The 25,306-nt window shown below is 39.1% G+C and overlaps 2 protein-coding genes across 3 annotated transcripts in view; one reads left to right on the top strand and one right to left on the bottom strand.

The window, feature by feature from the left end:
- Nucleotides 1-13,728, bottom strand: part of GCA (grancalcin) — a 50,503-nt gene extending 36,775 nt beyond the window's left edge. The window contains exons 1-3 of one of the 2 annotated variants that reach the window (XM_059394083.1): nt 13,637-13,728; nt 12,936-13,092; nt 12,534-12,618 (exon numbers count right to left, since the gene is read on the bottom strand). The gene's annotated coding sequence lies outside the window, so the exon portion shown is untranslated. The other variant, XM_059394084.1, reaches the window with a different exon arrangement.
- Nucleotides 13,707-25,306, top strand: part of IFIH1 (interferon induced with helicase C domain 1) — a 55,150-nt gene continuing 43,550 nt past the window's right edge. The window contains exons 1-2 of the mRNA XM_059394081.1: nt 13,707-14,159; nt 21,494-21,662. Of these exons, the coding sequence (XP_059250064.1) occupies nt 13,707-14,159; nt 21,494-21,662 (622 nt within the window). The remainder of the gene's footprint in view (nt 14,160-21,493; nt 21,663-25,306) is intronic.

The raw sequence follows: 25,306 nt of genomic DNA, 5'->3' as shown, positions 1-25,306 counted from the left end.
TTTCAGTGAGGATCCATTACTGCACTTAGGATGAGAGGGCAAGACAAAGAAGCCGTGGTGAAACCTAAAGACAGTAGCTGTATGGAGAGGGCCATCTGACACATGACCTTTAGTAGAGGGGTACACGATGAACTAACTGTGCAGAAGGGAGCTGAGGGGACCAATTCTACACCTCAGTCTTTTCCCTGTCTCTGATCTCCCGTCAGTACTTCCACTGGCTATCTCAATCAGAAGCCAGAGGGAAGGAAAGTGGATGCAGTCCATAAACATCAGCCTCCCAGGCCACAATGCAAAGTAGAGGGTAGAGCATGGATCTTCAGGAGGAGCAAGTAGAAAATATCATATACACTAAAGAAAAAGAAATTCTACAACTTACAATCCTGCCAAAACTTAACAACTTTCCTTTCTTTAATTTTTTAAAGATTTTATTTATTTATTTGGAAAAGAGAGAGAGCAAGCATAAGCAGGGGGTAAGTCAAAGAGAGAGGGAGAAGCAGGCTACCTGCTGAGCAGAGAGCCCGACATGGGGCTTGACATGGGGTTCGTGCCCAGGACCCTGGGATCATGACCTGAGCCAAAGGCAGATGCTTAACGACTGAGCTACCCAGGTGCCCCAAAAACTTTTCAATTAGAGACTCAACCCATTTATTTTTCTGTACGGTATGGCAAAAATCCAGGTAAACTGTATAGGGTAAATATTTATAGAACAATTATATTGAATGGTGAATTAAATCCAAAGAGTTGATTAAACAAATAGGCTATATAGAAGTGTTGAGAGGGAGGGAGAGAGAGAGAGAGAACAGGAACCAAGGTTTTTATTCAGCCACCATGATTCCACTAAAGGAGAATGTAACCTAGCAACAGAATCTTTACACAATGGTTTGCTCATAAATTGTTGAAAATGGTAGTTAGTGATATCAGAAAGCATAATTAAATGGAGAGAAGTTACCAAAAGGGCTGAATGGGGACACAGAGAGCAAATAACTAGGTAGATGGATAAAAAAGACCAAAGGGTTCTTTAAATTCAAATTCCGATATAAGATATCTTCCTGCACATTTTCTTAAATAAATATGCACACAAAATAAAAAACTGTTTAGAAGGAAACAAAACTTATTTCTGCTGGAAAAGCATGTGCCTAAAATAGATCTTTTTCAGTATAAATTTGAAATAAGTAATTATGATCTCCACTTTACAGGAAAACATTTATCTGCAAGCTTCTGACCCTGTTACAGTTTTCAATAAAGAGAAAAAAACCCCAGCTGATATTTAGATCAATTTTGACATTTCTTCTTGATTGATATTTGGTAACATTTATGTATAAATCTATCAGCTAATCACATCATACAGATAAAAAATTAATACCAATGTCAGGGTTAGGATTTCTCTTTATTACTACTGATTTCATTCATTCACACACACACTCAGATTCTGAGTTCAAGAGAATTTGTTAATTGGTGTATTTACTTTACCATCTTCTTTCCTTCATCCTTGATGCTCTGGCATCTAGAGCTTCTCTGACTACAGAGACTGGCCCTCCCAGGACTAGCCAATTCTTGGAGATAACAAATGACTCACCTTTCATATGTAAACAAGCCAATCCACAGCCCCTGCCCTAAAGTACCTCCTCTCTCTGGCTCTTAAACCCCAAATGACAGTGTTCTTCTGCACTAGTCTCCCCAGGGCCAGGCACCGGGCAGTGAGGGATAACCTCTATGCCCTAGATTCCTCTAAAATTATTCAAACTAGTCCATTCTAACTCTGCTTCCCCTATCTTGCTTTGCCTTTCCCATAGAAACCGCAAGAAAGGCTCTGCCCATGCTTTCCTCTTTTTCCTGCTGGTGTTTCTCTATAGGAAGGTGTGCCTCCTCCTCTTAGAAATTGTAATAAACTATCTTATCGATGGTAATCATCTCTGATACGTTGGCCTCACCATACTGGAAAAATAAGAAAACGTATATATTAAAACAGTTGTTTCTAGTCATTACGGCCTATGCTAACTCTTGAAGGAATTATGCAATAAATATTTGAGAGATTGATAATTGACTCCAAGGTCACCTGCTGGCTGTGCGACATGGACAATGCAATACAACTTCTATGAACCTTGGTTTCTATGAACCTTTGTTAAATGGGGATATTCCCTACTAGAAGATCAAGGAGTCCTGTATGTTTTTCTCTGCTTTTATAAAATATAGTACTTTAGGTTTTGACTAAATTATATTCATGGTTTTGTCTTCCCATTAGGAAATACAGATGGCCTACTTTTTCTGTTATCTGTCAAAAATCCATATTGTTCATAGTTAAATTTTACTTCCCTAACACCAGCCAAATCAGTTCCAAGTTACTATTTGATAATAAAATGCCCACAAGAGGGCGGCAGAGGCAACGCAATTACTGGCAGGTAGCACACCGCAGCCTGAGGAAGGAACCCAAAGGTTTCCCCTTTCTGAGCCCCCCAGAGGAGTCACTTGGTCATCAGAGTTCCATAATGAGCCACAGGCAGTTCTTGGCCCCACCAGAGAACCTGGGCCGGCATTTGGAATTCATTTTGTGAAGAAGCTCAGGTTTTCTCTACAATTCATTGTAATGGTCCACAAATAGTAAATGTTAATATTATTCTTAATTCCTAATCAACCTACTGCACATTTATGTGCACCTAACCAGTCTATTCCTCAGAAACAACAGATTTCTAAAAAGTATTAAATAGAATATCACTCTCAACCCATGCCTGCAGCCTTATTCACCTCTATCCATCTACTGAAATAGTAAATAGTTCATCTTGAAATATTTTTTAAATAGATCATTGGTAGTAATAAAATAATTTAGACCACTCCATATTTAAAAAACCAATTCTCACATAGTACAATATGTCCCTTTTGAAGCTTTTACTGCATTTGAGGGAGAAAGAATTATCCCACTGAAAGCAACTGCACTAAGAAGTTCTACAATTTTGTACCAGTTCTAAAGGTTGGGAAGGGCTGTGTAAGCCCCGCCCCCTTAGTCTATGTACCCTTAACAGAGATATGCATTATAGACAGGCAAATGCACATTCTAATTAGGAATTTAGAGGAGAAAAGATTAAATTTAAAAGATTACTTTAGCTGTAATCAGGAAATATTTTACAAAAGCATTTAAAAATATTTTAATAACCAATTTAACTATAATTATAAATAATATAGATATAATTATAAGTTTTAGTATCATTTAACTCTTTAAAATGTGGTATAGTTTGCAGCCTGAGTAAATAGTGTATCATTCATTCATTTACTGATTTTACACATGTACTCTTTCATTTGTGACAAGTGTAGAAGTCCCTCTCCCTCTGCCTACAATATGGTATGTTGTTTCCAGAACTTGCCCAACCCTGCTAATATTTGGTTCTATGAAAAATTGATGGGGTAAAGGCAGCTTCCAGCCTGAACTCGTATTTTTTACTTCCTGGGAAACCATTTAAGGCGCTTTTGGTACAACATTTGTTTGTTTGTTTGTTTTTAATAAATTCTAATACATCATGTTCTGGTATTTTAGACATTTTCAAATGCTTTTCCAAATATATAAAAAATATGGACTTCTTCTGTCATGACAATTTTATTATTTTTTAAATTTAGTCAGGGCCTTGGGGTCATAAGAGATTAACCACTGTCATATCCAAAATAATGCATTTATTCAGGGCAAAGTTTAACTTTCCTAGTCTTCCTGAGAAGAATTGCCTCAGAGATGCCAGAAAGACTTCAGGTAATGTCAATTTAGAATACTTTTACTGGGGTGCCTGGGTGGCTGTTAAGTGTCCAGCTCTTTGTTTTGGCTCAGGTCACGAACTCAGGGAACCCTGTATTGGGCTCTGGACTCAGCATAGAATCTGCTAGTCCTCCTCTCTCTGCTCCTTCCTTCATGTTCCCTCCCTCTCTCCCCCCACCCCTCTCAAATAAATAATTAAATAAATCTTAAAACACTTCTCCTGAAAGTTGGGCCAGAGGAAAGTCCTTATTGTGGTTGATGATAGAAGTAGATCTTCAGGTACTGTTTCCAGGCATCACCACCAGACTTCCTGCCACCAACAGGGTGCTTTTCTCCTCTAAGTGTTCCTCTCATCTCAATTCCAAAGTATAAAACTTAGAAAAGTTGATCAGCTCTCTTTGAGGTAGGGATGGGGCCCAGAGCCTAGCCCACTGAACCTCTTTCTATCCCCCTCTAAGGGGGACGTCATATTAAACTTCCTCAGAGTATGGTTTGAATATTGGTCACCAAGGGTATGATGAACTGTAGTAAAGGTGGCCACCCAATGGAGCTTTGTTATGTGTGAAACTTTGATTTCCTGATAATCTTCCTAATTTCTGTCTTCATGGTAGGAAAACCCTGTTGCTCTCTTCTTGTCCCAGATCACCCAAGAATTGGAGACCCCAAAATGAGGAGAGTTTATCGAGTAGATAAGTACAGTACACTTGATTCAAGAGTGAGAGTGGGCCACTGCCAGAGTAAGAGTGGCAATGCCCCAGAAGCTCTGGCTGCATCCTTTTAAGCCTGCTTTGTGAACATGTGAATTTGGCATTGATTGACATTTTTGACTGATGGCTGGTGGTTATTTAACATTTTGGCTTCTGCACATGCATACGGCCTATGCTAACTCTTGAAGGAACCATGATGCATTTGGTTATAATTCTATTTATCTACTGCATATTTATGGATGTGTAATGAATTTTGTTGTGATCTTGAAGGTACTTAAGGGCAAGTTGCGACCCTTGTGTACATGCTCAGTTCTTGGACATCCTCTTGTAGCTTTTAAGCCAGCTCTGTGGCCTGGTCTTTCCTGTTGTTAGCCCTTAGAGGTTGTTCTGAAGGCATCACTGTAAACCCTTGGGGGTGGCTCTCAGGGATGGCCAGCACCTGCTTTATCTCTCCTTGCTCATGTCTAACTAACTGCCTAACAAAATGTATAAGAAATTCCAGTTGCTTAACATAAGGAAGGTAGTTTTTTCAAATGATAGAAGGGTTCCAACTTTTGTCCCTCATTCTCTTTGCAGAGCCAATAGGTTGGAGAACTACCAAAAGCCTAGGTAACAGGATAAGATAAGCAAAAATTTTTCTAAAGTCACTCAGATTCAGATTTTTTGCCCTTGTTATTTTCTCTCAAGTTTACAGACATTAGATGACCTTTTTATTTCTTTTTTATTTGTTTAAAGATTTTATTTATTTATTTGGGAGAGACAGAGATAGCAAAAGAGAGAGAGAGCAAGCATGAGTGGGGAGGAGACGGAGAAGCAGGCTCCCCATTGAGCAGGGAGCCCGAGGCAGGACTCAATCCCAGGACTCTGGGATCATGATCTGAGCCAAAGTCAGATGCTTAAGCAACTGTGCCACCCAGGCGCCCAAGATGAGTTTATGAATTTATATATGATTCATTTTTTCCAAATATCTGCTGGAGATTGACATTCTGAAGTGTTAACAGTGCTGCTGCCAAGAAGGTATATATTTTCTGTGATGCATAATAGGTTCCATTTATTCTAAGCAAATATCTGACAATGTCTAGGTCAATTGATTTGGTAGATCAATGTTACAAGCTACAATATCTCTCAGAAAACTACTGAAAATATATGTTCATTTACATCATGGCTTTAGCTAAACTAAATACAAATGATTCAGGAATATGTATATAAAACATAATTGAGGTTTTCATATTCCCTTGGTTAGACCAGGAAACTATTTACCTACTCACTAAAACTTATTTGTGATCCCCAAATCATTACTTTTGATGCTTTCTTGATCATTGGTGGACCTGTGCAGAGCAGTGAAAATTGTGAGTTGCCCAGTGAACATGCTTCCAGCTGAGGTCGAACAAGGCGAAGCTCTGCCTTCTTGTCTCAGCTCTCAAACTGTAAACAGGTGTCCTTTTCGTGGTATATTTAGTGCCAATTCTTGGCATTTTTGTGCTTTTTGTCAGTGATTTCACTGTTTAAAATGCCTCCGAGCATAGTTCTGAAGTGTTATCTGGTGTTTCTAAGCACAGGAAAATCGTGATGTGTCTCATGGAGAAAATATGTGTTAGATAAGCTTCACTCAGGTATGAGTTATAGTGCTTTTAATTCTGAGTTCAATGTTAATGAATCAACAATATATATTAATTTAGGTGACTTTAAATGGAAACACACACACAAAACAAGGTTATATATTGGTCAGTTTTAGAAATGTTTTGACCAGAGTGTGACCTCATTGCACATGTCCCCAGGAACAGCAGTTCCCCATTCACTAATTCAGTACAACTTTATAGTACATGACCACCACAAATAATGAGACTTGGCTGTCCTCTCAGCTGGCCCTAACCCCTAGTTCTCACCTCTGGCCAGAGAGAGGAATCACGAGTGGAACTGAAAGAGAAAATAACTGACCCTAATGTTTCAGTTGTGGAGATTTGGATGCAATGTATAACTGTATACACCTTTCCATGTGAGTCTAATACGCAGCTAACTGGGCTTGAGATCAGCTTTCTAAGCTCACTCTGGGGACACAGGAACTGAATGGTAGCTTTGGAACTTCCCATTGGGGGCGCTCTCCAAGGACAATGCGTGTGCTCTCAGGGAAAGCTGCCTGAAAACAGGCTTTTCTAGCCCTCCTTGGGTCATCTTTGTATTTTCATATTCAAATAAAATGGTTTAAGCTTCTATGACAGACAATGCCTTACTATTAAATACCATAATTGTTTGAATTTTGAGCAAATTTCACTTTATTTTAGGGAGGAGGGCACAGCCCAGTTCCGGCCAATGAGATAGATGAGAAGTTCTACTGGGGAACTCCTGGGATCTTTTCTCCCTTCACTGTTGGGAGCAAGTAAATGGGAGAAACCCCATGCTCCCACCACCACAACATGGTTTAACTGAGGTTGTAGGAAGAAATAATGTTTGTAGCCATGGTAGCCATTCTGAAACCATGAGAGAAAAATCAAGAAAAATCACAGGACACATCCTTGAATTCTGACACAACGAATGCACTGACTGTTCTTGTTGTGTGAGAAAAATCAATCCCTCTGACTGGGCCTCATTCACTCAGGCATTTTTTATCTTACAGCTGAAAGCATGTCTACTGAGATGGCCCTTCCCATACTGGAGAGCATTGTAAGTCTGGCACTATTCCTAAGATTTCTGAGGATTCCTAGAGGGCTTTTGCTCTCATTGTCACCCCTGGATGGAATTCTTGATCCATGTTCCCTGTCTCACTTCCAACAGCTACACTTTCTTTCTATGCAACTCTGCTCCACTACATGGGGCCACCAGCTCTCCTTTGTTAACCAAAGCACACAACACAAAAACTGTTAATTGTGGCAGACTTTTAAGAAAGATCTGGGACTGAGAACGGTCAGTATGGCAAGTATGACAAAGGAATGAACTTTTTATTCAATATTAGTCATTGCTGCCCAAATATCCTGGCCATCCCTACTGGTAGGGAATCTGCCACAGGCTCTTTTCCCCATGGCATGTCAACATGATCTCCCAATGGAGATCGCTTCCTTGGAGATCTCTTCCTCACAGTTGTGACCATCTTCGCTCACGGTCTGTTGAAGAGATGCTGAATGCACACAGGCAAATACCCATATTTACACAATAAAGTATTCGTAGGAAATACACTTAAAATATTAAAAATGCCTATCTCTGGGTGATAGGATTACAAGTAACTAATACAATCTTCTTCAGCATTGCGTTATCCACCCCCCAATTTCTACAGTGAACAAAAACTATTTCTTAAATAGAGCATACTTTTATTAAAATATTCAATTCAAGGGGAGCATCGGTGGCTCAATCAGTTAAGCATCTCCCTACAGCTAAGGTCATGATCACGGGGTTCTGGGATTGAGCCCCACATCGGGCTCCTTGCTCAGCGGGGAGTCTGCTTCTTCTTCTCCTTCTCCCTCTGCCTCTCTGCCTGCTCTCTCAAATAAAATATTTTAAAAAATTAAAAAAAATTCAACTCAAGAATATACTTTATATCCCATTGCATATCTGGCAATAGAATATGAAATATATTGTTTCCATGTGTTAACATAGTATACTGACATCTTTCACAAAGCAATGCTAGTAACTTGAAATGTTCCACTTTCAAGATCTAAATGTTGAATTTCCCTTCTTTGCCCAGAGTTCACTCTCCCTTCCCCTATACATCTTCTTCTTCTATTCATATTAATCCTGCTCCTCAAATTCATCACAACTTCTAGCCCTTAGGTGGCTCTCTAGAGCCGTGGTCTCCAAGTACTTTGACTTTGTTCCTGAACATGAACCCTAATAAAAGTATATATACTTAGAAAATCTTTACATGTACACCTATAATAATGTATCATAAAATAGAAATAAAAATTAAATAGTAAGGCATCAGATGAAGATGAAATAAGATTGTTCAATGTAACTGATATAAACCAGTGCATTAATAATAAAATACATTTTGAAGTTGATAATGCTTTATTATTTATTTTTTTCAAAGATTTTATGTATTTATTTGACAGACAGACACAGCGAGAGAGGGAACACAAGCAAGGGAGAGGGAGAGGGAGAAGCAGACCTCCTGCTGAGCAGGGAGCCCAGTGCAATGTGGGGCTCCATCCCAGGATCCTGGGATCATGACCTGAGCTTAACGACTGAGCTGCCCAGGACCCTCTCTTTATTATTTTGGAAAAAATCTTAGTTTAACCCTTTGTTGTTTAGTAAATCAAAGAGATTGATTTAATTTATCTTAATGCTTGATTTCAGTAACTCATTCTACTTCAAAATTTTGTCAGTTATAATATGAGCAGGTGAAATATAATTGTAGAGGTGTATATATTAAGTGATTAGAATAGCAACCTCTCAATCAGAATGAACACAGGCTTAGACATCTAACCCCAAGTGTTTTTACCAGTTAACCATCAACCATAATTTCAAGGAAAAAACAATGGCATTCTAATTATATTTAGCTGTAGTTGCTTTTAACCATTAATTTAAAAATAAAGTAAAGAAAAAAAAAAAAAGCCCTATCTATGTCTTTGAGGTATAGGAGTTGTTTTAACAAAAACATGTCCAAAGTGACTGTTTTGAAAGGATTAAGCTATAGAAGAAGAATTTGGAAAAATAGATATTTGGAAAATTTTTCAGATTCCTGATATTTTTCCCTCAACATTGTTTTGTTATATAGAAGCACTTTTACATGTGCATGCTTAAAACCAGAATTTTATAACTGAAATGATAGAAATATTTAAGAAATGAGTATTAGGATCTAATAAACTTAGCTAAAATTCCTTTTTCTGTTTTGGACTTCTGTCTTTGAAATATAAAGCTATGACAGTACCCTTTCAATAAACTTTCTGCTAAATCAGTCTATCAGCTTCTGTTTCTTGAAAAAAGTGATCCTATCTAAAAACTCAATCATATGGCTAGTTATTATATAGGCTTATGTACATAACTAATTTGTTTCCACTCTAAATTGTGCATTCTTTGAGAGTTAGCACCATCTCTTACTCATTGCTTGTAGTTACTTCTTGGACACCTAAAATGCCAGGGCTGGTGCTAAGTACAGTCTAGCCCTTGAACAACCTTATGGCCCAGCCTGGTACTGGTATCTTGCTCATTTCATAAGTGAGAAACTTCAGGAAACAGCAACTAAGATGCAGTGCTGAGGTGTGAGTCCTGACATTCTGGCTCAGGGTCATCATGCTTAATCAGAGCACCATACTGCTAGGTTAAGGACACCTAGCTTTAAATGAAACAGAGTCGGCACTTTATTGGTACAAGTTGGCAACAACCAAAGGAACAGAAAAACAATATTAGAATCATTTCCTTATTGAACTAGATTTATTGTCATTTAATTGAAGAAAAAAAAGCATACTGCTGTTATATTGTAGTTCTAGTTTGTCAAAGAAGAGGCAGCTATGATTTTTACTATTTCTCAGCTGTAGAAATTTCAGATGAAAGGCTGGATAACAGCAGGAATTTGTTATCTCATATCTTCCTGAATTACTGTTTAGAGAACAAAATGCTACAGATGACTTTTTAAAAATGGGGACTGAAATGTTTCTTTTGGGTTTAAAAAGAAAAGGCAGGTCTAGAGAAAAGTAAAAGACATAGATTGACAAGACTCCCTACCCCAAAGGAGAAAGGAAATAGAAACTTACATTTGGAAAACAAAGAGGAGAATGAAAATGAAAGTTATCAGAGGAAGCTTGACACAGGAAAACATCTATTCAATGAAAAAGCAAAAAATAAACTAAATCCCAATGCGAAATTATAGATAAAGAAAAAAGACACATTTTGAGAGACTGAGGCTTGGCTTTCTCCCCCATCAATCTCCTCCTTCCAGAAAGGTCCTATCAAGATTATGGACGATTCCTAAAGAAGAGGTCCCTTTCTACTTTCCTTCTGGTGTTTGTACTCACACTCAGTCTTCATCGTTCAACCCTCATCTCTCAAAGTGACTCTTACTTGGGAGTAAATATGAATTGTTACTGATAGATATTATGAAATGCTGGTGGTGAGAATTAGAGGGGGTCTATATGAAAAATCAGCTGGCGGAACTGTAGTGTGCATTATTATCTCGGTCTTACTAATGTCAGGAACAAGACAAGGGTGCCCACTTTCCCCACTCATATTCAACATAGTACTGAGGTCCTGGCCAGAGCAATCAGGCAGGAAAAAGAAATAAAAGGTATCAGAACTGGACAAAAAGAAGTAAAATTGTCTCTATTTGTAGATGACATGATTTCATAGAGTGAAAATCCTAAGGACTCCAATAAAAACCTGTTAGATCTAATCAACTTATTCAGTAAAGTTGTAGGATATGAAATCAATGTACAAAAATCAGTAGCATTTCTATACACTAACAACAAATTATGTGAAAAAGAAATAAAGAAAATAATTCCATTTATGATAGCAACAAAATACTTAGGAATGGATCTTACTGTAGATCTCATAGCATTTGTTCCCAAGTGGCACATTGCCTATTTTCTAGCTATTATTTGGTATCTGTCTTCCCACTTCCACTTGAATGTAAGTTCCATAAAATTAGAAGCTTTGCTCAGTTTTATTAACTACACAAGAGCAGCATTGATCATATTGCAAATACTTATAATAAATGTTTTTTAAATGACTGCATGAATGAATGACATAATCTGAACACCGAACATGTAAGCTTCTACTTTTGACCCTCCGTCATCCAAACAGCAATTTGACAGTGTTAGGATGATGACATTATTTCCCCATATTTAGCCATCAATCCCTTTGTATCCTCCAGTGATTGACATTCAAGAACAGAAGAATGGGCATCAGGGGACAGAATGTTTTTTGGTTGCTTGGTTGGCTTTTGTTTTAATGTACAGAATGAAACCTGTCAGCACCTCCAGGGTAGGGGTGGAGGGAATTTCTTGGAATAGTCCTAAAAGATATCTTTACAGACCCAATAACTAAAATCGATAATTTGAATACTTTTGTAAAAATGTATAATTTAATCTCTTTTTTAAAGATTTACTTTGGGGGGGGTGTGAGCAAGTGGGGGAGAGGGGCAGAGGGAGAGGAGACAATCTCAAGCCAACCACCCACTGAGTGCAGAGCCTGACGTGAGGCTCGATCTCACAAACACATCAGATCATGACCTGAACTGAAACCAAGAGTCAGACACTTAAGCAACTGACCCCTTAATCTCTCTTTTTTTAGGTACAAGGTCAAATCCCAAAATTAATACATACTGGTATTTTATGAAGAAACATAAAAGAATAATATAAAGCAGGTCCACCTGCAAGGACAAAGTTTATTTCACTTCAGTAACTTTCACTATGTGTTTGACATTAGACCAGCTGCTAACGTCAAGGCAAATAAAATTCCCATTGAGGGTAATCAGCAAGGACCTGCTGGTTAGGATCTACTGTTTGAATTCTACTGGTTAGTGTGTACACATGGCCTCTCTTCAAGCAGCTTACAATCCTACAGGGAAGAAAATAGCTTAGCTATATAATATAATTAGAGCATAAAATAAGATGACATGCTATAAAGAGCTCAACTGAGTATTTTGTATGCATCTGAGAAAAACAAGGACTCTGTATTTCTCTTATCCAGTCCAAAGCCACAGTAGGCTCCCCTGTCCTATCTAAACTTCATTGAATATGCTTAGCTAAGAGATTACTTTTCCTAAATGTATCTTTTTAATGGCTTAACTGACCCCTCCCTTCTCCACATAATTCTAGACCAAGAGGTTCTCCTGGTGAAGCATATACACTACCACCCACAGACCCCCAGGACGGCAGAATGTGAGTAGCAACCTGAAGGACTCACTTTGATGTGGCTTCTGTACTGAACCGAAGCTGCCATTTTTCAGTGTGGGTGTCTTTTTTTTTTCTCATGACATAGACAAATGTTGATGTTTACTACAAGTTGGTACATTAGTTGCTAATTAAGTTCCTCACTGCTTCAGCCAAAACTTTCTGTATTGAATCCAAGAAAAGAATGGCAGCTATATCAAAAATAAGTTGTTGGGGATTTTTGTTTTGTTTTATTAAAGGAAAGTTGTATATTAAAGAATATGGGGAACTTACAGGCTGGGAGATAGAAAACCTTCATTCTTGGCTTGCTCTTAAACTGAGTTGGTGGTTAGAGTCCCTCTGCGTCTGTCACCAGACCCTGGTCAAAGCCAAACAAATACTACAGTTTACACATCAGGCAGTCAAATAAACCGTTTATCATTATTCCCTCTTTTTCATATCCACAAATTCTCAGAGGAAAGAGCTGGCTGGGGCGGACCCACGGGAAGTCAGGTTTACTCTAGACCGGGTGCAAAGTTCATTCATTCTGGGGCTCTGGGTTCACACCTCTCTGGAAAGATGTCTTCGTAGCTTTATTTTCTCCACCTGCTTCCTGCAGTGTGACTATCTTATCTCCAGACCCGGGTGGGGGGGGGGGGGGGGGGGGGGGGGGTTGGGGGGGGGGGCGGAACCCACCTGTATGCACCGGCCCAAGGTAACTCCTTCTTGCTGGCGTCAGGGTCCGGGGCTGTTTCTCTTCACTTCTGGACCGGGAAGTCCCGCATCACGCGCTTCCAAGCCCTCCACATTTTCGCTGACGGGGCTGGGGGGAGGGGGCGGCCATGCAGGACGGCTGTGGGAAAGAAGTCCGAGTTTTGAGGCACAAAAGTCAAAATACCTGCAGGCGGAGAGTGGCTGAGTCGCGGCTTTTCGAATTCGCTTTCCTTTTCCGTTTCCCACAGCGCCTGCCACCAGAACACTGTCCTTGCCACGGCCGACCGAAGGGCGGCTCCTGCGCTGGGAAAGCGACACACCCCCGCCCCGGCGGATTACGTCTGTAAAGGCCCGAGGAGGACGCGGAGAATCGAAACAGAAACCCAACTCCGGCGAACTACAAGAACTGCCGTGCGGAAAGCGGGGCTCAAAGCTCCCACCGGAGTTGGCGGCGGCGGCCTCTGGGTCCTCGGCCAGGGCGAGCGCAGCCGAGAGTCGGAGGGGTCGCGGCGGCTCGCAGCTTCGCGCCGCCGCGTCCCTGAGACCCGCCCCCTGCTCAGGTGCGGCCGACCGAGCACCCCCTGCCCCGCGCGCCGTCCCGGGGGTCCTGCGGGCCCCTGGCTCGTCAGGCACAGCGCTGCGGACCCTGCGGCTCCAAACCGACCGCGGGACACCCAGCTCACCTGTTGAGCCCAGAACAGCAAACCGTCCGTCTGTTGGGGGGAGTCCTCTCCCTTCGCTGCGAGGGGAAAGATGTCGAACGGCTATTCTGCAGACAAGAGTTTCTGCTATCTCATCTCGTGTTTCAGGGCCAGAGTGAAAACGTACATCCAGGTGGAGCCGGTGCTGGACTACCTGGACTTTCTGCCCAATGACGTGAAGGAGCAGATCCAGAGGACGGCGGTCAACGCTGGGAACATGCAGGCGGCTGATGAACTTTTGAACGCGTTGGAGAAGGGAGGCTGGCCCCCCGGCTGGCCTAGACAATTTCTGGTGGCCCTTCAGAGAGCAGGCAGCGTTTTAGCCGCCCGCTACCTGAACCCAGAGCTCACCGACCTGCCTTCGCCATCCTCCGAGAACGCTCATGATGAGTGTCTCCAATTGCTGAACCTCCTCCAGCCCACCCTGGTGGACAGACTTCTGGTTAGAGATGTCTTGGATAAGTGTGTGGAGAAGAAACTGTTGACAAATGAAGACCGTAATCGGGTAGGTGTCTGCTCAGATGGAGGCAGAGTTTGTAACTCAGGGATGCTCCTTCCTTTGCCCCACTCCAAATGTTCTTGGATATCTCTGGGTAAATTTGGTTCCCTCCTTTCTTGAGAATGGAACAGTTAGGCACGTAACATATTTTGAGAATTGAGTACAAAGAAAGCTCTTTTTCTAATCCTTTCACTAAAAGAAGCCAAAGAGGTGTTAACTCCAAAATAGTAACTCATACTAATAGATAACATTTATTGAGCACTTACTATAGGCTCTTAGCATCATTTGCAAAACTTACGATCAGAGTTCATGCTCCCAACCACTCATTATGATTTTTAAGGTTATTAATGTTGTTTTACAGATGGGAAAACTGAGGTAGGTTATGTAACTTGCCCAAGGTGTCCCGGGAAAGCAGTAGCTGACTTAGGGATTTAGGTTCTGGTGGTCTACAATTTTACCTCTCACTTTATACAGTTCGATAGAACAGGTATCAGCAAACCATGACCCATGGTCTAAGTCTAGCCTATTACAAGTTTTTGCAGGCCCAAACACTAAGAATAGTTTACACATTTTTAAATTTCTAGTGCTCATAAAGAAAGTTTTATTGGAACAGAGCCATGCCCATTCATTTACATACTACAACTGCTTTCGCACTTTAAGAGCAGTTGAACAGAGACTATATAGCCCACAAAGCTTACAGTATTATCTGAACTTTACAGAAAAAAACTGCCAATCTTTGGCCTATATTATTATTTATTATGCCATTTGATCTTGGTCCAAATGGAGAAATTACATCACACACACTTTTTTTTTTCTTTGATCCAAGTTATTACATCTCTGGGAACTAAAAGTCGTAGATAATTTATTGGGGAAAAAATGTTGCCAGTTGCAATTTTTCATGTTAGCAAAGGCATTCTGACAGGGTGAATTTTACAGGTCAATTTACACTTAATATAATGTTTCTTTGTTCATTGTTTTTCAATGAATAAGGATTTACTGTGAAGTATAGAAATGCTGCCCTACATTGAACATGACTTATTCTGGGTTGTAAGTAAATAAATATCTTATTTTGAAAAGCATGTAAGCAAATAACCAAACCCATGAGTAAAAGTCAAAGGCTTTGTCTAACGTGCTATGATTCTGACTTTTTCTTTCCTCTCTCTCTCTCTCTCTCTCTCTTTCTTTCTTTTGGATTCATCAGTTGTTTGTGTCTGCATTATAAAGTTCTGGACATTGGCCTCATGTTAGCCTGTGATGTAACTTTGTCTTTAGCAACTAAAGTTGATAGTCCTTTGTAGACTTGACAGCCATAGGGCCTGTCCAAAGACCCAAGCACGCATCTAATTTTGATGGCTGGTTTTCCCAACAAGTAAATTACTTTACACTGTTGTCTGTAACGTTTATGTAGTTTTGTGTATTGAGAACCAGCTAGAACGCATTATAGTAGTCCAGCTGGATATGACAAATGTGTACATCACTGTGGCAGAATCTTAATTTGGAAGACAGTATGCAGCCTTCAAGCCAGCTGGAGATGGAAGATGGCATTTCCAGCCACAGTAGCTGTTAGGAAGTCCAGAAGCAACAGAGTCCAGTAACACCACAAAGCTGTTTATGTTTGGTGGGTATGATGTCCCGATTGCCAGCGAAACAGCACTTCTCCTTATTTACTCTAAATACTTCTGCCTATCAGCATCACTTTTGTCTTGCCTGGATTGAATTTCCGCCAGCTAGATTTTATCCAAGTTCTTGATTCTGGCAAGCTTGGAGGCAGCTAGCAGTAATGCAAGGGATTTGACACAAAGAAGATGTAGAGTAAAAGGACATTTATGTACTGGGTAGCAGTTAAAGTCAAAGCAACCCAAACTCTCCCTCAAATTCATATTTCAAAAGAGGCTCTGAAAGATGGAGGAGCTATGCATTTGAAGCTTTCTGAGGAGGAATAGTGTCTCTGTGACATTCTGGAATCATGTCTACATGTCGTTTTACGTGTATCATCATCAAAGCTATCAAAGACAATGGAAAAATAAGCTATCGGAGACAGTGAGAAAGCAGCACTAGGTTTAGAAGAATCTGTATTGATCTGGGGGTCATTGATGAATATTTATCTCAAAACAGCAAAGTGTACTGGGGAAAAACACGAGAATTTGGAATGGGAAACCTGGTTTTGAGACCTATGTTTGTTTCTTACTCTGTGTGTTACTTTGGGTCAAGTTATTTAAGTTCCTTGATTCTAAATTTACCCAAGAAAATGGACATAATATCTCCTCTCACTCATGGTACCTTAGTGAATACAAATGAGAAATCATGTTTATGAAAAAGCTTTTTAATGAATAATAATAATAAAGAGTTGTTTTGACATGATGACGATAATGACTTATATCATCATTCACTTGGTTACAACTCCTTGTGAATTTAAAGTTTCAGAGATTTAGGTGAATCAACCACATTGAAACTGAGATCTGCTTAAAGCCCCTGCATTAAACTGGGATTCCAAGGAAAAACTATGTCTCTCATCTTTAGAAACCTAGCCAGGACTAGCTATAGAACTGGTACTTGATAAGTATTAACTGATTGATTGAATTTATTTCCCACAAGTTGTCTGAGATAAGGGATAAGAACACATGATGTCATGGATTGCCTTGCCAGGCATTTGGAAATGGATGGATGATGGACTTAAGATCTCCAAATTTGCTTTTGGATATCCTTAAGTAATATTTGACTAAGAAGTCAGGACTTCTAAAATATATTTTATTATAATTATTTTCTGTTTTTTAGCAGACATTTTCTACTCGGTCTGTCATTTTAGTTTATGGTTCTCATGTCCAACCCTGCAACCCCTGCCCTTCATATACCAGAGCCTCTGGAAATTATCCTAGATTTAGTTTGGTATCCAGCAAGTATCCAAAGAAACTTATTTAATGGATTGACTATTCATTCATTTGGTTTATGGAGTGACATCTTGTGGCAGATATCATGCCAGTGGTGAAAAGACTAGATAATAATGCTGATACTGTCTGTGCTGTCATGGAGCTTATGTTGTAGTGTTAATCGGTATTCATCCTTCTAATAAATAGTTAATGTCTAGTGTATGCAAGGCACTATTGTAAATACCGGAGAGTCAATAATAAATACAAGAATCACTTTACAGATCGTTATAATATAATGATCCTTAATAGAAAGGGGCTGCCCTTGTACTGACCTGTTTTATTTTAGGCTGCTTCGTGACCTCTTGGCATTGAGATCCATTGAGATCCATGAACTCTGGAAAAGAGGTGAACATATAGACATTTCCAGTGTCTTAATATCAGTCTGAGCAGATGAAGAGAGGTTCATGTTTCAGTCCCAGCCAGTTCAAAGCATTAAACACCCATAGTCCAGGAAGACCCCATATGCCTTCAATTTACATGGGAGAACCAGAGATACTTTGTTTAGTCCAGCTAGAAACCAAGTCCAGTGGTCCTTATATGAAGCGAAAACATGACTCAGTCTCTCCCGGCTCATTATATTGTCAGGCAAATTAGTATGTGTAAGAATTTTATTAGGAAGAAAAAGTACTAGTAAGAAGTTAGTGATGTCAATGTGATGATATGTATTCTTTAATGTTATTCCTTTTACATTTATTAGCTAGAATTCTTTTTTTTATTAACATATAATGTATTATTTGTTTCAAGGGTACAGGTCTGTGAATCATCAGTCTTACATAATTCACAGCACTCACCATAGCACATACCCACCCCAATGTCCATCACCCAGCCACCCCATCCCTCCCACCCCCCTTCCCTCCAGCACATTAACTTTTTATGGGGAACTAGTTTTTTTTTTTTAATCTCTTTTTAAATTTAAATTCAATTAACTAACATACAATGTATTATTGGTTTCAAATGTAGAGGTCAGTGATTCATCAGTCTTATATGACACCCAGTGCTCATTACATCACATGCCTTCCCTAATGTCCATCATCCAATTATCCCATCCCGCAATGCCCCTCCCCTCCAGCAACCCTCAGTTTATTTCTTATGATTTACAGTCTTCTCTTATGGTTTGTCTCCCTCTCTGATTTTGCCTTGTTTTATTTTTTTCCCCTCTTCCTATGGGGAACTAAATTTTATTTTATTTTATTTTTATTTAAAGATTTATTTAAAGATTTTATTAAGATTTTATTTATTTATTTATTTGACAGAGAGAGAGACAGTAAGAGAGGGAATACAAGCGGAGAGAGTGGGAGAGGGAGAAGCAGGCTTCCTGCCAAGCAGTGAGCCTGATGCAGGGTTTGATCCCAGGAGCCTGGGATCATGCCCTAAGCCAAAGGCAGACGCTTAAAGATTGAGCGACCCAGGCACCTGAAGAACCAGCTTTTAAAAATTTTTTGTTTTTAACATAAGTTTTGCTTCCTGATTTACTGATATGAGAGCTGAGCTCTGCTATGTTAAAAAAAAAAATGCCATTATATTTAAATCGTTACCTAAGATTTTTATGAAGGAGAGAAAACATTTTTATCAAACAATTTCGTCAGCAAGCCAGTACCTAGTGGAAATATCATTTATTTCTGTTGGAAAGAAAAAACATAGATCAAATAATTTAGAATGTGAAAGCATGTAATTGTATTACCAACAAATTCATAATTATTTTATATCCTATAAATTAGTTTAAAATGTTTCATAGATATTTTAAACTGCATATTTAGAGAAAATGCTCAGTGAGGGAGGAGCATAAGAATCATTACATGTTCTGTTGAAGTCTCAAGTCTAAGTACTCACCTCTCAAGAATTTCCATAATCAAGTTTAATGTTGGGATCTAATGTCTCTAGTATGTTTTAGAACCGATTAAGTAAAAAAAAAAATATATGTATTTACATATATATATATGGCTGTTTCAAAGGGAGCTGATGCTACTTTCTAGCACCCAAACTCATAAGACTTCTTTAAAAATTCAGAATCTTGATGAAGCTGCTAAAATTGTACAGGTGTTACATGTAGTTCCACTGTTCATATAATAAAAATATTCATAGGAAATAATGACATAATGATCCTCAACTGCCTGAAATCAATAAGGACAAAGCAAGCTTGACAAATGTAATTCTACAGTTAAAATCAACTTAACTAATTAATAGTGGAAGAAGATTTAGTGCCTATACTATAATTGGGTTTTTAATGAGAGCATTCATTACAGTGCCCCACTCTTTTTAGAGAAATGCTTTCTGATTACTGCTGTCAGATGGATTTAAAGGTGATTAAAGAGTGAGGTAATTAAAAATAGGAGTGGTTGAGTTAAAAGAAGGTGCTCAAACCAGTCTTACTAAAACATCTTTAGCAACTATGTTTTAAGTTAGCAGATAATAATAAAGATGTTACAAACACCAGAGAAGACAAAAAGTTTCCATTAGGAGATTAATGAAGTTAGACAAAAGGTGAGAAATCAGCAAGAATCTGCTTAGAAAATGCTGTGAGGGAGATGGACTGAAATCACCTAAATTTTATTAAGTCCAGTAGTCATCTTACCCACTTCTTGTCAGAAAATGCTTACAATTGGAGACAATTAGTAGCTATAATTATAGCTCAGGAAGGCAGTATTTGGCCTCTGAAATCAGTTGCCTGGGATGAAATTCTACCTATTTACTAGCTTTGTAGCTTCAGGGAGGTAACTGGAATTCTCTGTGTGTTGGATTTCTGGTCTGAAAAGTGAGTTAATACTGGTCCCTTCTTCAGGGTTTCTGGGTTAATAGATGTGAAGCCTTTATAATGACATCATTAAGTATTATCTAGTAAGACAAATGTACCCACTGGGTAGAAATCATGCTACATCTTCTGTACTAAGTAGTGTCCATTGGTGAAGTGTTTATAAAGGTTGATGCTTTCTTCAGTCATCCATAATAATATAACACTAAATTTGTGTCAAGCACTGTTCCAAAAATGCAAACAAATACCTGAAACTAAAAAGTTATAGGATATATTTATAGGATTAGAAAGTACACAAATTTAATAGGAAACAATTGATCTAGCAAGTCAACCCAGATTATACATGTAGGAGGTGGACAAATGTTCAGAAGGACCTTTGAGAGCAAGTAAGTCTGCATTTCTCATCTAAGCTGCTGATTAGAACTGTGAGATCCTTAAAAATTCTGGCTTCCTAACACAGACAAAATAAGTCAGAATCTTTGGGGGTAGATCCCAGACATCAGTGTTTTTAAAGCTCCCCAGGTGTGCCTAATGTGCAGGTGGGGGTGGGGGGGCGAGATCCGAAATTTCTTTTCATTTGCCCCATTCTGTACATGCAGAAGCTGAGGCCCAGAAGGAAGAAGGCTTTCTTCAAGACACAGCAGGTTGATGATACCCTGTCTAATTTCTTTCTGGTCTAAATGTAGTTTGTATTAGTTTTTTTTCTCCAAATGCTTGGTGCTGAATTAAGTACTGGGAAATGCCCTGTGATAATGATTACACAAATGATCCACATTTAAAATGATTTGCTAGTTTAATCTAAAAGAGAAATCAAAGGAAGACTAAAAGTTGTAATGAATAGTATAGAAATAATTCTGCCCCATACTTTAAGTAAGGAATATATGTAGGAATACATTTGCCTCATAATCTTAAATAAACACAAATTTAACAGGGCGCCTGGGTGGCTCAGTGGGTTAAAACCTCTGCCTTCTGCTCAGGTCATGATGCCAGGGTCCTGGGATGGAGCCCTGAGTAGGGCTCTCTGCTCGGCGGGGAGCCTCCTTCCCTACACCTTTTTCTGCCTGCCTCTCTGCCTACTTGTGATCTCTGTCAAATAAATAAATAAAATCTTTAAAAAAAACCCCACAAATTTAAGAAAATATTATAGTCATTAATACATACTGCAAATATACTAAGTAAACAAGAATATAAATCTTGTGATAGTAATTACTTCATAGTACTGATAGTCAAGAAAGAGGAGTGACGTAAGAAATATTTGGCTTCTTCTTTATAGACTCAGTGGGTTGAAAGAAATAGCAAGTCCAGATATATGGAAAGCAATTGAGGCAAATAGACATAACAGAACTAGAAATGAAAGTCTCTTGCCCCTGTTATTCAGAATGGCCAAGGCAGAACATTGACTTCCTAAGTGTCAGTTTTGAATGTCTTGGTGTCTTTAAAAAATGGTGCATATTTAAAAGGGGGCTTGGCCCAGAGATTTGCTCTCTGCTACAATTCAGAATTGTTATAAGTGACATTGTTCTCTTCTTTAGTGTTTGGATATAAACCTTTACCAATACTTATACTTAATTGCTCTTTTTTTTTTTTTTTTTAAAGGCTAGTTCCTGTTTAAAATTGTACAGAAGATATATGATCTTTTAAATTCTGCTTTTCTCTTAAAACAGATTTCTGCTGCAGAAAACAATGGAAATGAATCAGGGGTGAGAGAGCTACTGAAAAGGATCGTGCAGAAAGAAAATTGGTTTTCTGAATTTCTGGCTGCTCTAAGTGAAACGGAAAACCATGCCCTTGTCCAAGAGCTAACGGGCACCCCTGATTTTGAAAGTAATGCAGGTATATCTAATTCTACTATAAAAGAGTTTGTACCTTTTCCTCAGTGATTGAGTTTAATGAAGCCTGTAGACACAATGCCAAACACTAAGATATTTAGAATCAAAGTTTCAAAATTGGAAGCGATTTGGGAAATGATCTATTTTTTTTCCTCTTCTTTACAAAGGAGGAAACTGCTGCATGGGGAAAGATTAACTTACCAAAGGTCATACATAAAACTCAGCAAACTAGGCTATTGCCAGCTTTATATACTTGTATATTGGCAGCTGACCCCTAATCTAACATTATTTCCACTACTTCTCTTATATTGAAAACAAGATGATTACCTAAAATTTTTATCAAAATAATTTATATATTGATTAGATAACCAATAAGTTGGAAGAAAATATTTTAGCGGTTATCATAACTGTGCTGCTAATCTTCTGGTCGTTTATATCAATTTTTAAGGAATTTATTAAACATTTGATAAAAGGTCTGTGATTACCAACATCTCTCGATATTACTTCCTGGGAGGTTTTTTTTTTTTTGGTCCTTCAATTATAATAATAAAAGTAACATTCTAGCACCCTTTCACATATATTTCTAAATCTAATACAAACTGCCATTTTATTTTTCTTTTCAAGGTATGTATCTTATGTTTTCAAAAATCTCATATGTAAGACACATTGAAATTTACATTGGTAATAAAATGATTTAAATACTTTACAGTCACTTTAAGCTTACTCCACTTCTCCTCTTCATCCAGTCATCTGTCATGCATTCGATGGGCAACATGTGAGGAGTGCCACACATACGGTTGCAAATACTGCAGATACAGGCTTAAAGGAGACACACAAAATCCCTATGGCCACATAGGGCCTTTCTTTCTTTCTTTTTTTTTTTTTTAAAGATTTTATTTATTTATTTGACAGACAGAGATCACAAGTAGGCAGAGAGGCAGGCAGAGGGAGAGGGAGAAGCAGGCTCCCCGCTGAGCAGAGAGCCCGACTCGGGCCTCGATACCAGGACCCCAGGATCATGACCTGAGCCGAAGGCAGAGGCTTAACCCACTGAGCCACCCAGGCGCCCCCACATAGGGCCTTTCTAATGGAATAAGACAACCAGTAAACACATTTCTGAGTTGCTTGTGCTAAGTAAAAATTTACTAAATTATTAAAATAATTTAATAATTATTTTATTATTTTTATTATTTATTATCTATGAAATAGGTTAATTTTGCCCAGTAGTTAGAAATACACATACACACACACATATCTGTGTATATATCTATATCTATATCTATATCTATATCTATATCTATATCTATCTATATATGCATATACACAGAGACAGACAGACACACACACACTCTTAATGAGTTCATTCCCTTTCAGGACCTCATGGAACCATATCCTTCCATGACAGACATTTAAGAGCTTACATTTCAAAGAAAAAATGGTTGCAGTCTAGTTTTTTTTGTTGTTGTTCCCTGGGAAATTTTGGTCTCAGTGTAACAAGGGACATTAGAAAGGTAGCCTTTCAGGTCACAAGACCTTGTTATATATGTCCCTCAAATTTGATGACACCTACCCATTTTACAGTTATGTAAAGTGGCATACTTGTTTAGGATGGAGTCTAGAAGATCTGCTCCAAAGTGTCTTCTAGAGTCTCCTGACATGGACAACATGTCTGTCCAAATTTCTTTCTATAATATACATATTTTAAAGATTTTTATTCATTTGAGAGAGAAAGAAAAGAGCAAGTCAGGGGAGGGACAAGTGGACTCCAGGGTGAACACAGATCCCAGAACCTGAGTGGAAACCGAGAGGAACTCAACCCACTGAGCCACCCAGGCGCCCCTCTTTCTTTCTTTCTTTCTTTCTTTCTTTCTTTCTTTCTTTCTTTCTTTCTTTCTTTCTTTCTTTCTTTTTTATTAAAGATTTTATTTATTTATTTGACAGGCAGAGATCACAAGTAGGCAGAGAGGCAGGCAGAGAGAGAGGAGGAAGCAGGCTCCTTGCTGAGCAGAGAGCCCAATGTGGGGCTCGATTCCAGGACTCTGAGATCATGACCTGAACCAAAGGCAGAGCCTCAACCTACTGAGCCATCCAGACGCTCCCAGGCGCCCCTCTTTCTAAAATATTTTTCAGTTCCTCTTCACAAGATGCTTTTTAGAAGTTTTGTTTGTTTGTTTGTTTGTTTGTTTTAGTAGCTCCATGCCCAGAATGGAGTTTATTGCAAGGTTCCAAATCAGTACCCTGAGATCAAGACCTGCACCAAACTTGAGAGTCAGACACTTAGCCGACTGAACCATGAAGGCGACTCTAGAAGTTTAATGTAATTTTAAGAATTATAATACTTTGAACAAGAGCAATGTAGGTAGAGGAAACATAGTAAATCCCAGGTAATACCTACATTATAACGCTCCTCATCACATATGTCTAGTTCTCTCATGCTTTCCTCTTCACTCTCTTTATGTATGCCATAAATTTGTGTTATTATTAGGTCTTAATGTGTATGCTTCTGAATGGCTTAGGAACTAGTTTCTCCACATTTTCCCAGCCCGCGCATATACCCTATCTGGCTATAAAAGGGGGAAAGGCCTTATGGAAAGAAACAAAGGGGAAACCAATTATCCACCCCCCTCTCTAGTCCCTTAGCAGAGACCTCTCATGGTTGGGACTTCTCCCTCCTCCTACCAAAGGGAGTGAAGGTGGGCATTGACCCAGATATGAGGGCTTCTGTGACGGCAGGGAGCAGAGTGGAAAGGGGGTCTCTGAGCTTCCTCGGAGGATTGGAAGGAAGCTCCAGTCCCTGGCTGAGGTGGCTTTCGTGTCCTTCTCACCACCCCTACCTGCAGGCAGGTTGCTCCTGACCTTCTCATTCCAAAAAGTAGGACTTATTTTTTCATTTCCTCAGAAAATCCAATCAGAGGGATTGGGGTTTAAATTTTGTTCCTGAACTGTGCTTCTTTTTATGGGAATCTAAACACTTCTTCTGGTCTGGGAAGTCTTCGTGACCAGAATAAAGTTCACTGTGATTATTCTCATGCTTAGGAGTTACAATGGACTAAATTGTGTTTCCCCTGAATTCATATGTTGAAGCCCTAATCCCTAATGTGACTATGTCTGAGGGATAGGGCCTCCAGCGAGGTAATTAAGGTGAAATGAGGTCAGAAGGGTAAGCCCTAATCTGATAAAACGGTGGCTTATAAGAAGAGGAAGAGATCTCTGTCTCTCTCTTCACCGTGTGAGGACACAGTGAGAAGGTGGCCTTCTGCACCCTAGGAGAGAGCTCTTACCAGACACCAGTCCTGCTGACATCTTGATCTGGAACTTCCGATCTCCACCATATGGGAAAACAAAATTCTCTTGCTTGAGTTACTCCATCTCTGCTATTTTATTGTGGCCTGAACTGACAGATACAGAAGCCTGGGCCGCAGATCCTGATGCTTATTGAATCCTGGCTCTTTTACTTCCCTGCTTGTGTAGCTTGGAGCAGGTATTTGCCGTCTCTGTGCCTCAGTTTACTCCTCTGTGAAATGGGGAAAATAATATTACCTATTACCTAGGGCTATTTGGAGGATTGAATGATTCAACATTTCCATAGCACTTAAATGATAAGTACAAAATAAATGGACGATTTGGATTACAAACCCCAAACATACC

This window comes from Mustela nigripes, chromosome 3 (assembly GCF_022355385.1).
Source record: "Mustela nigripes isolate SB6536 chromosome 3, MUSNIG.SB6536, whole genome shotgun sequence".
Lineage (NCBI taxonomy): Eukaryota > Metazoa > Chordata > Mammalia > Carnivora > Mustelidae > Mustela > Mustela nigripes.
This window is presented reverse-complemented; position numbering and strand designations above follow the sequence as displayed.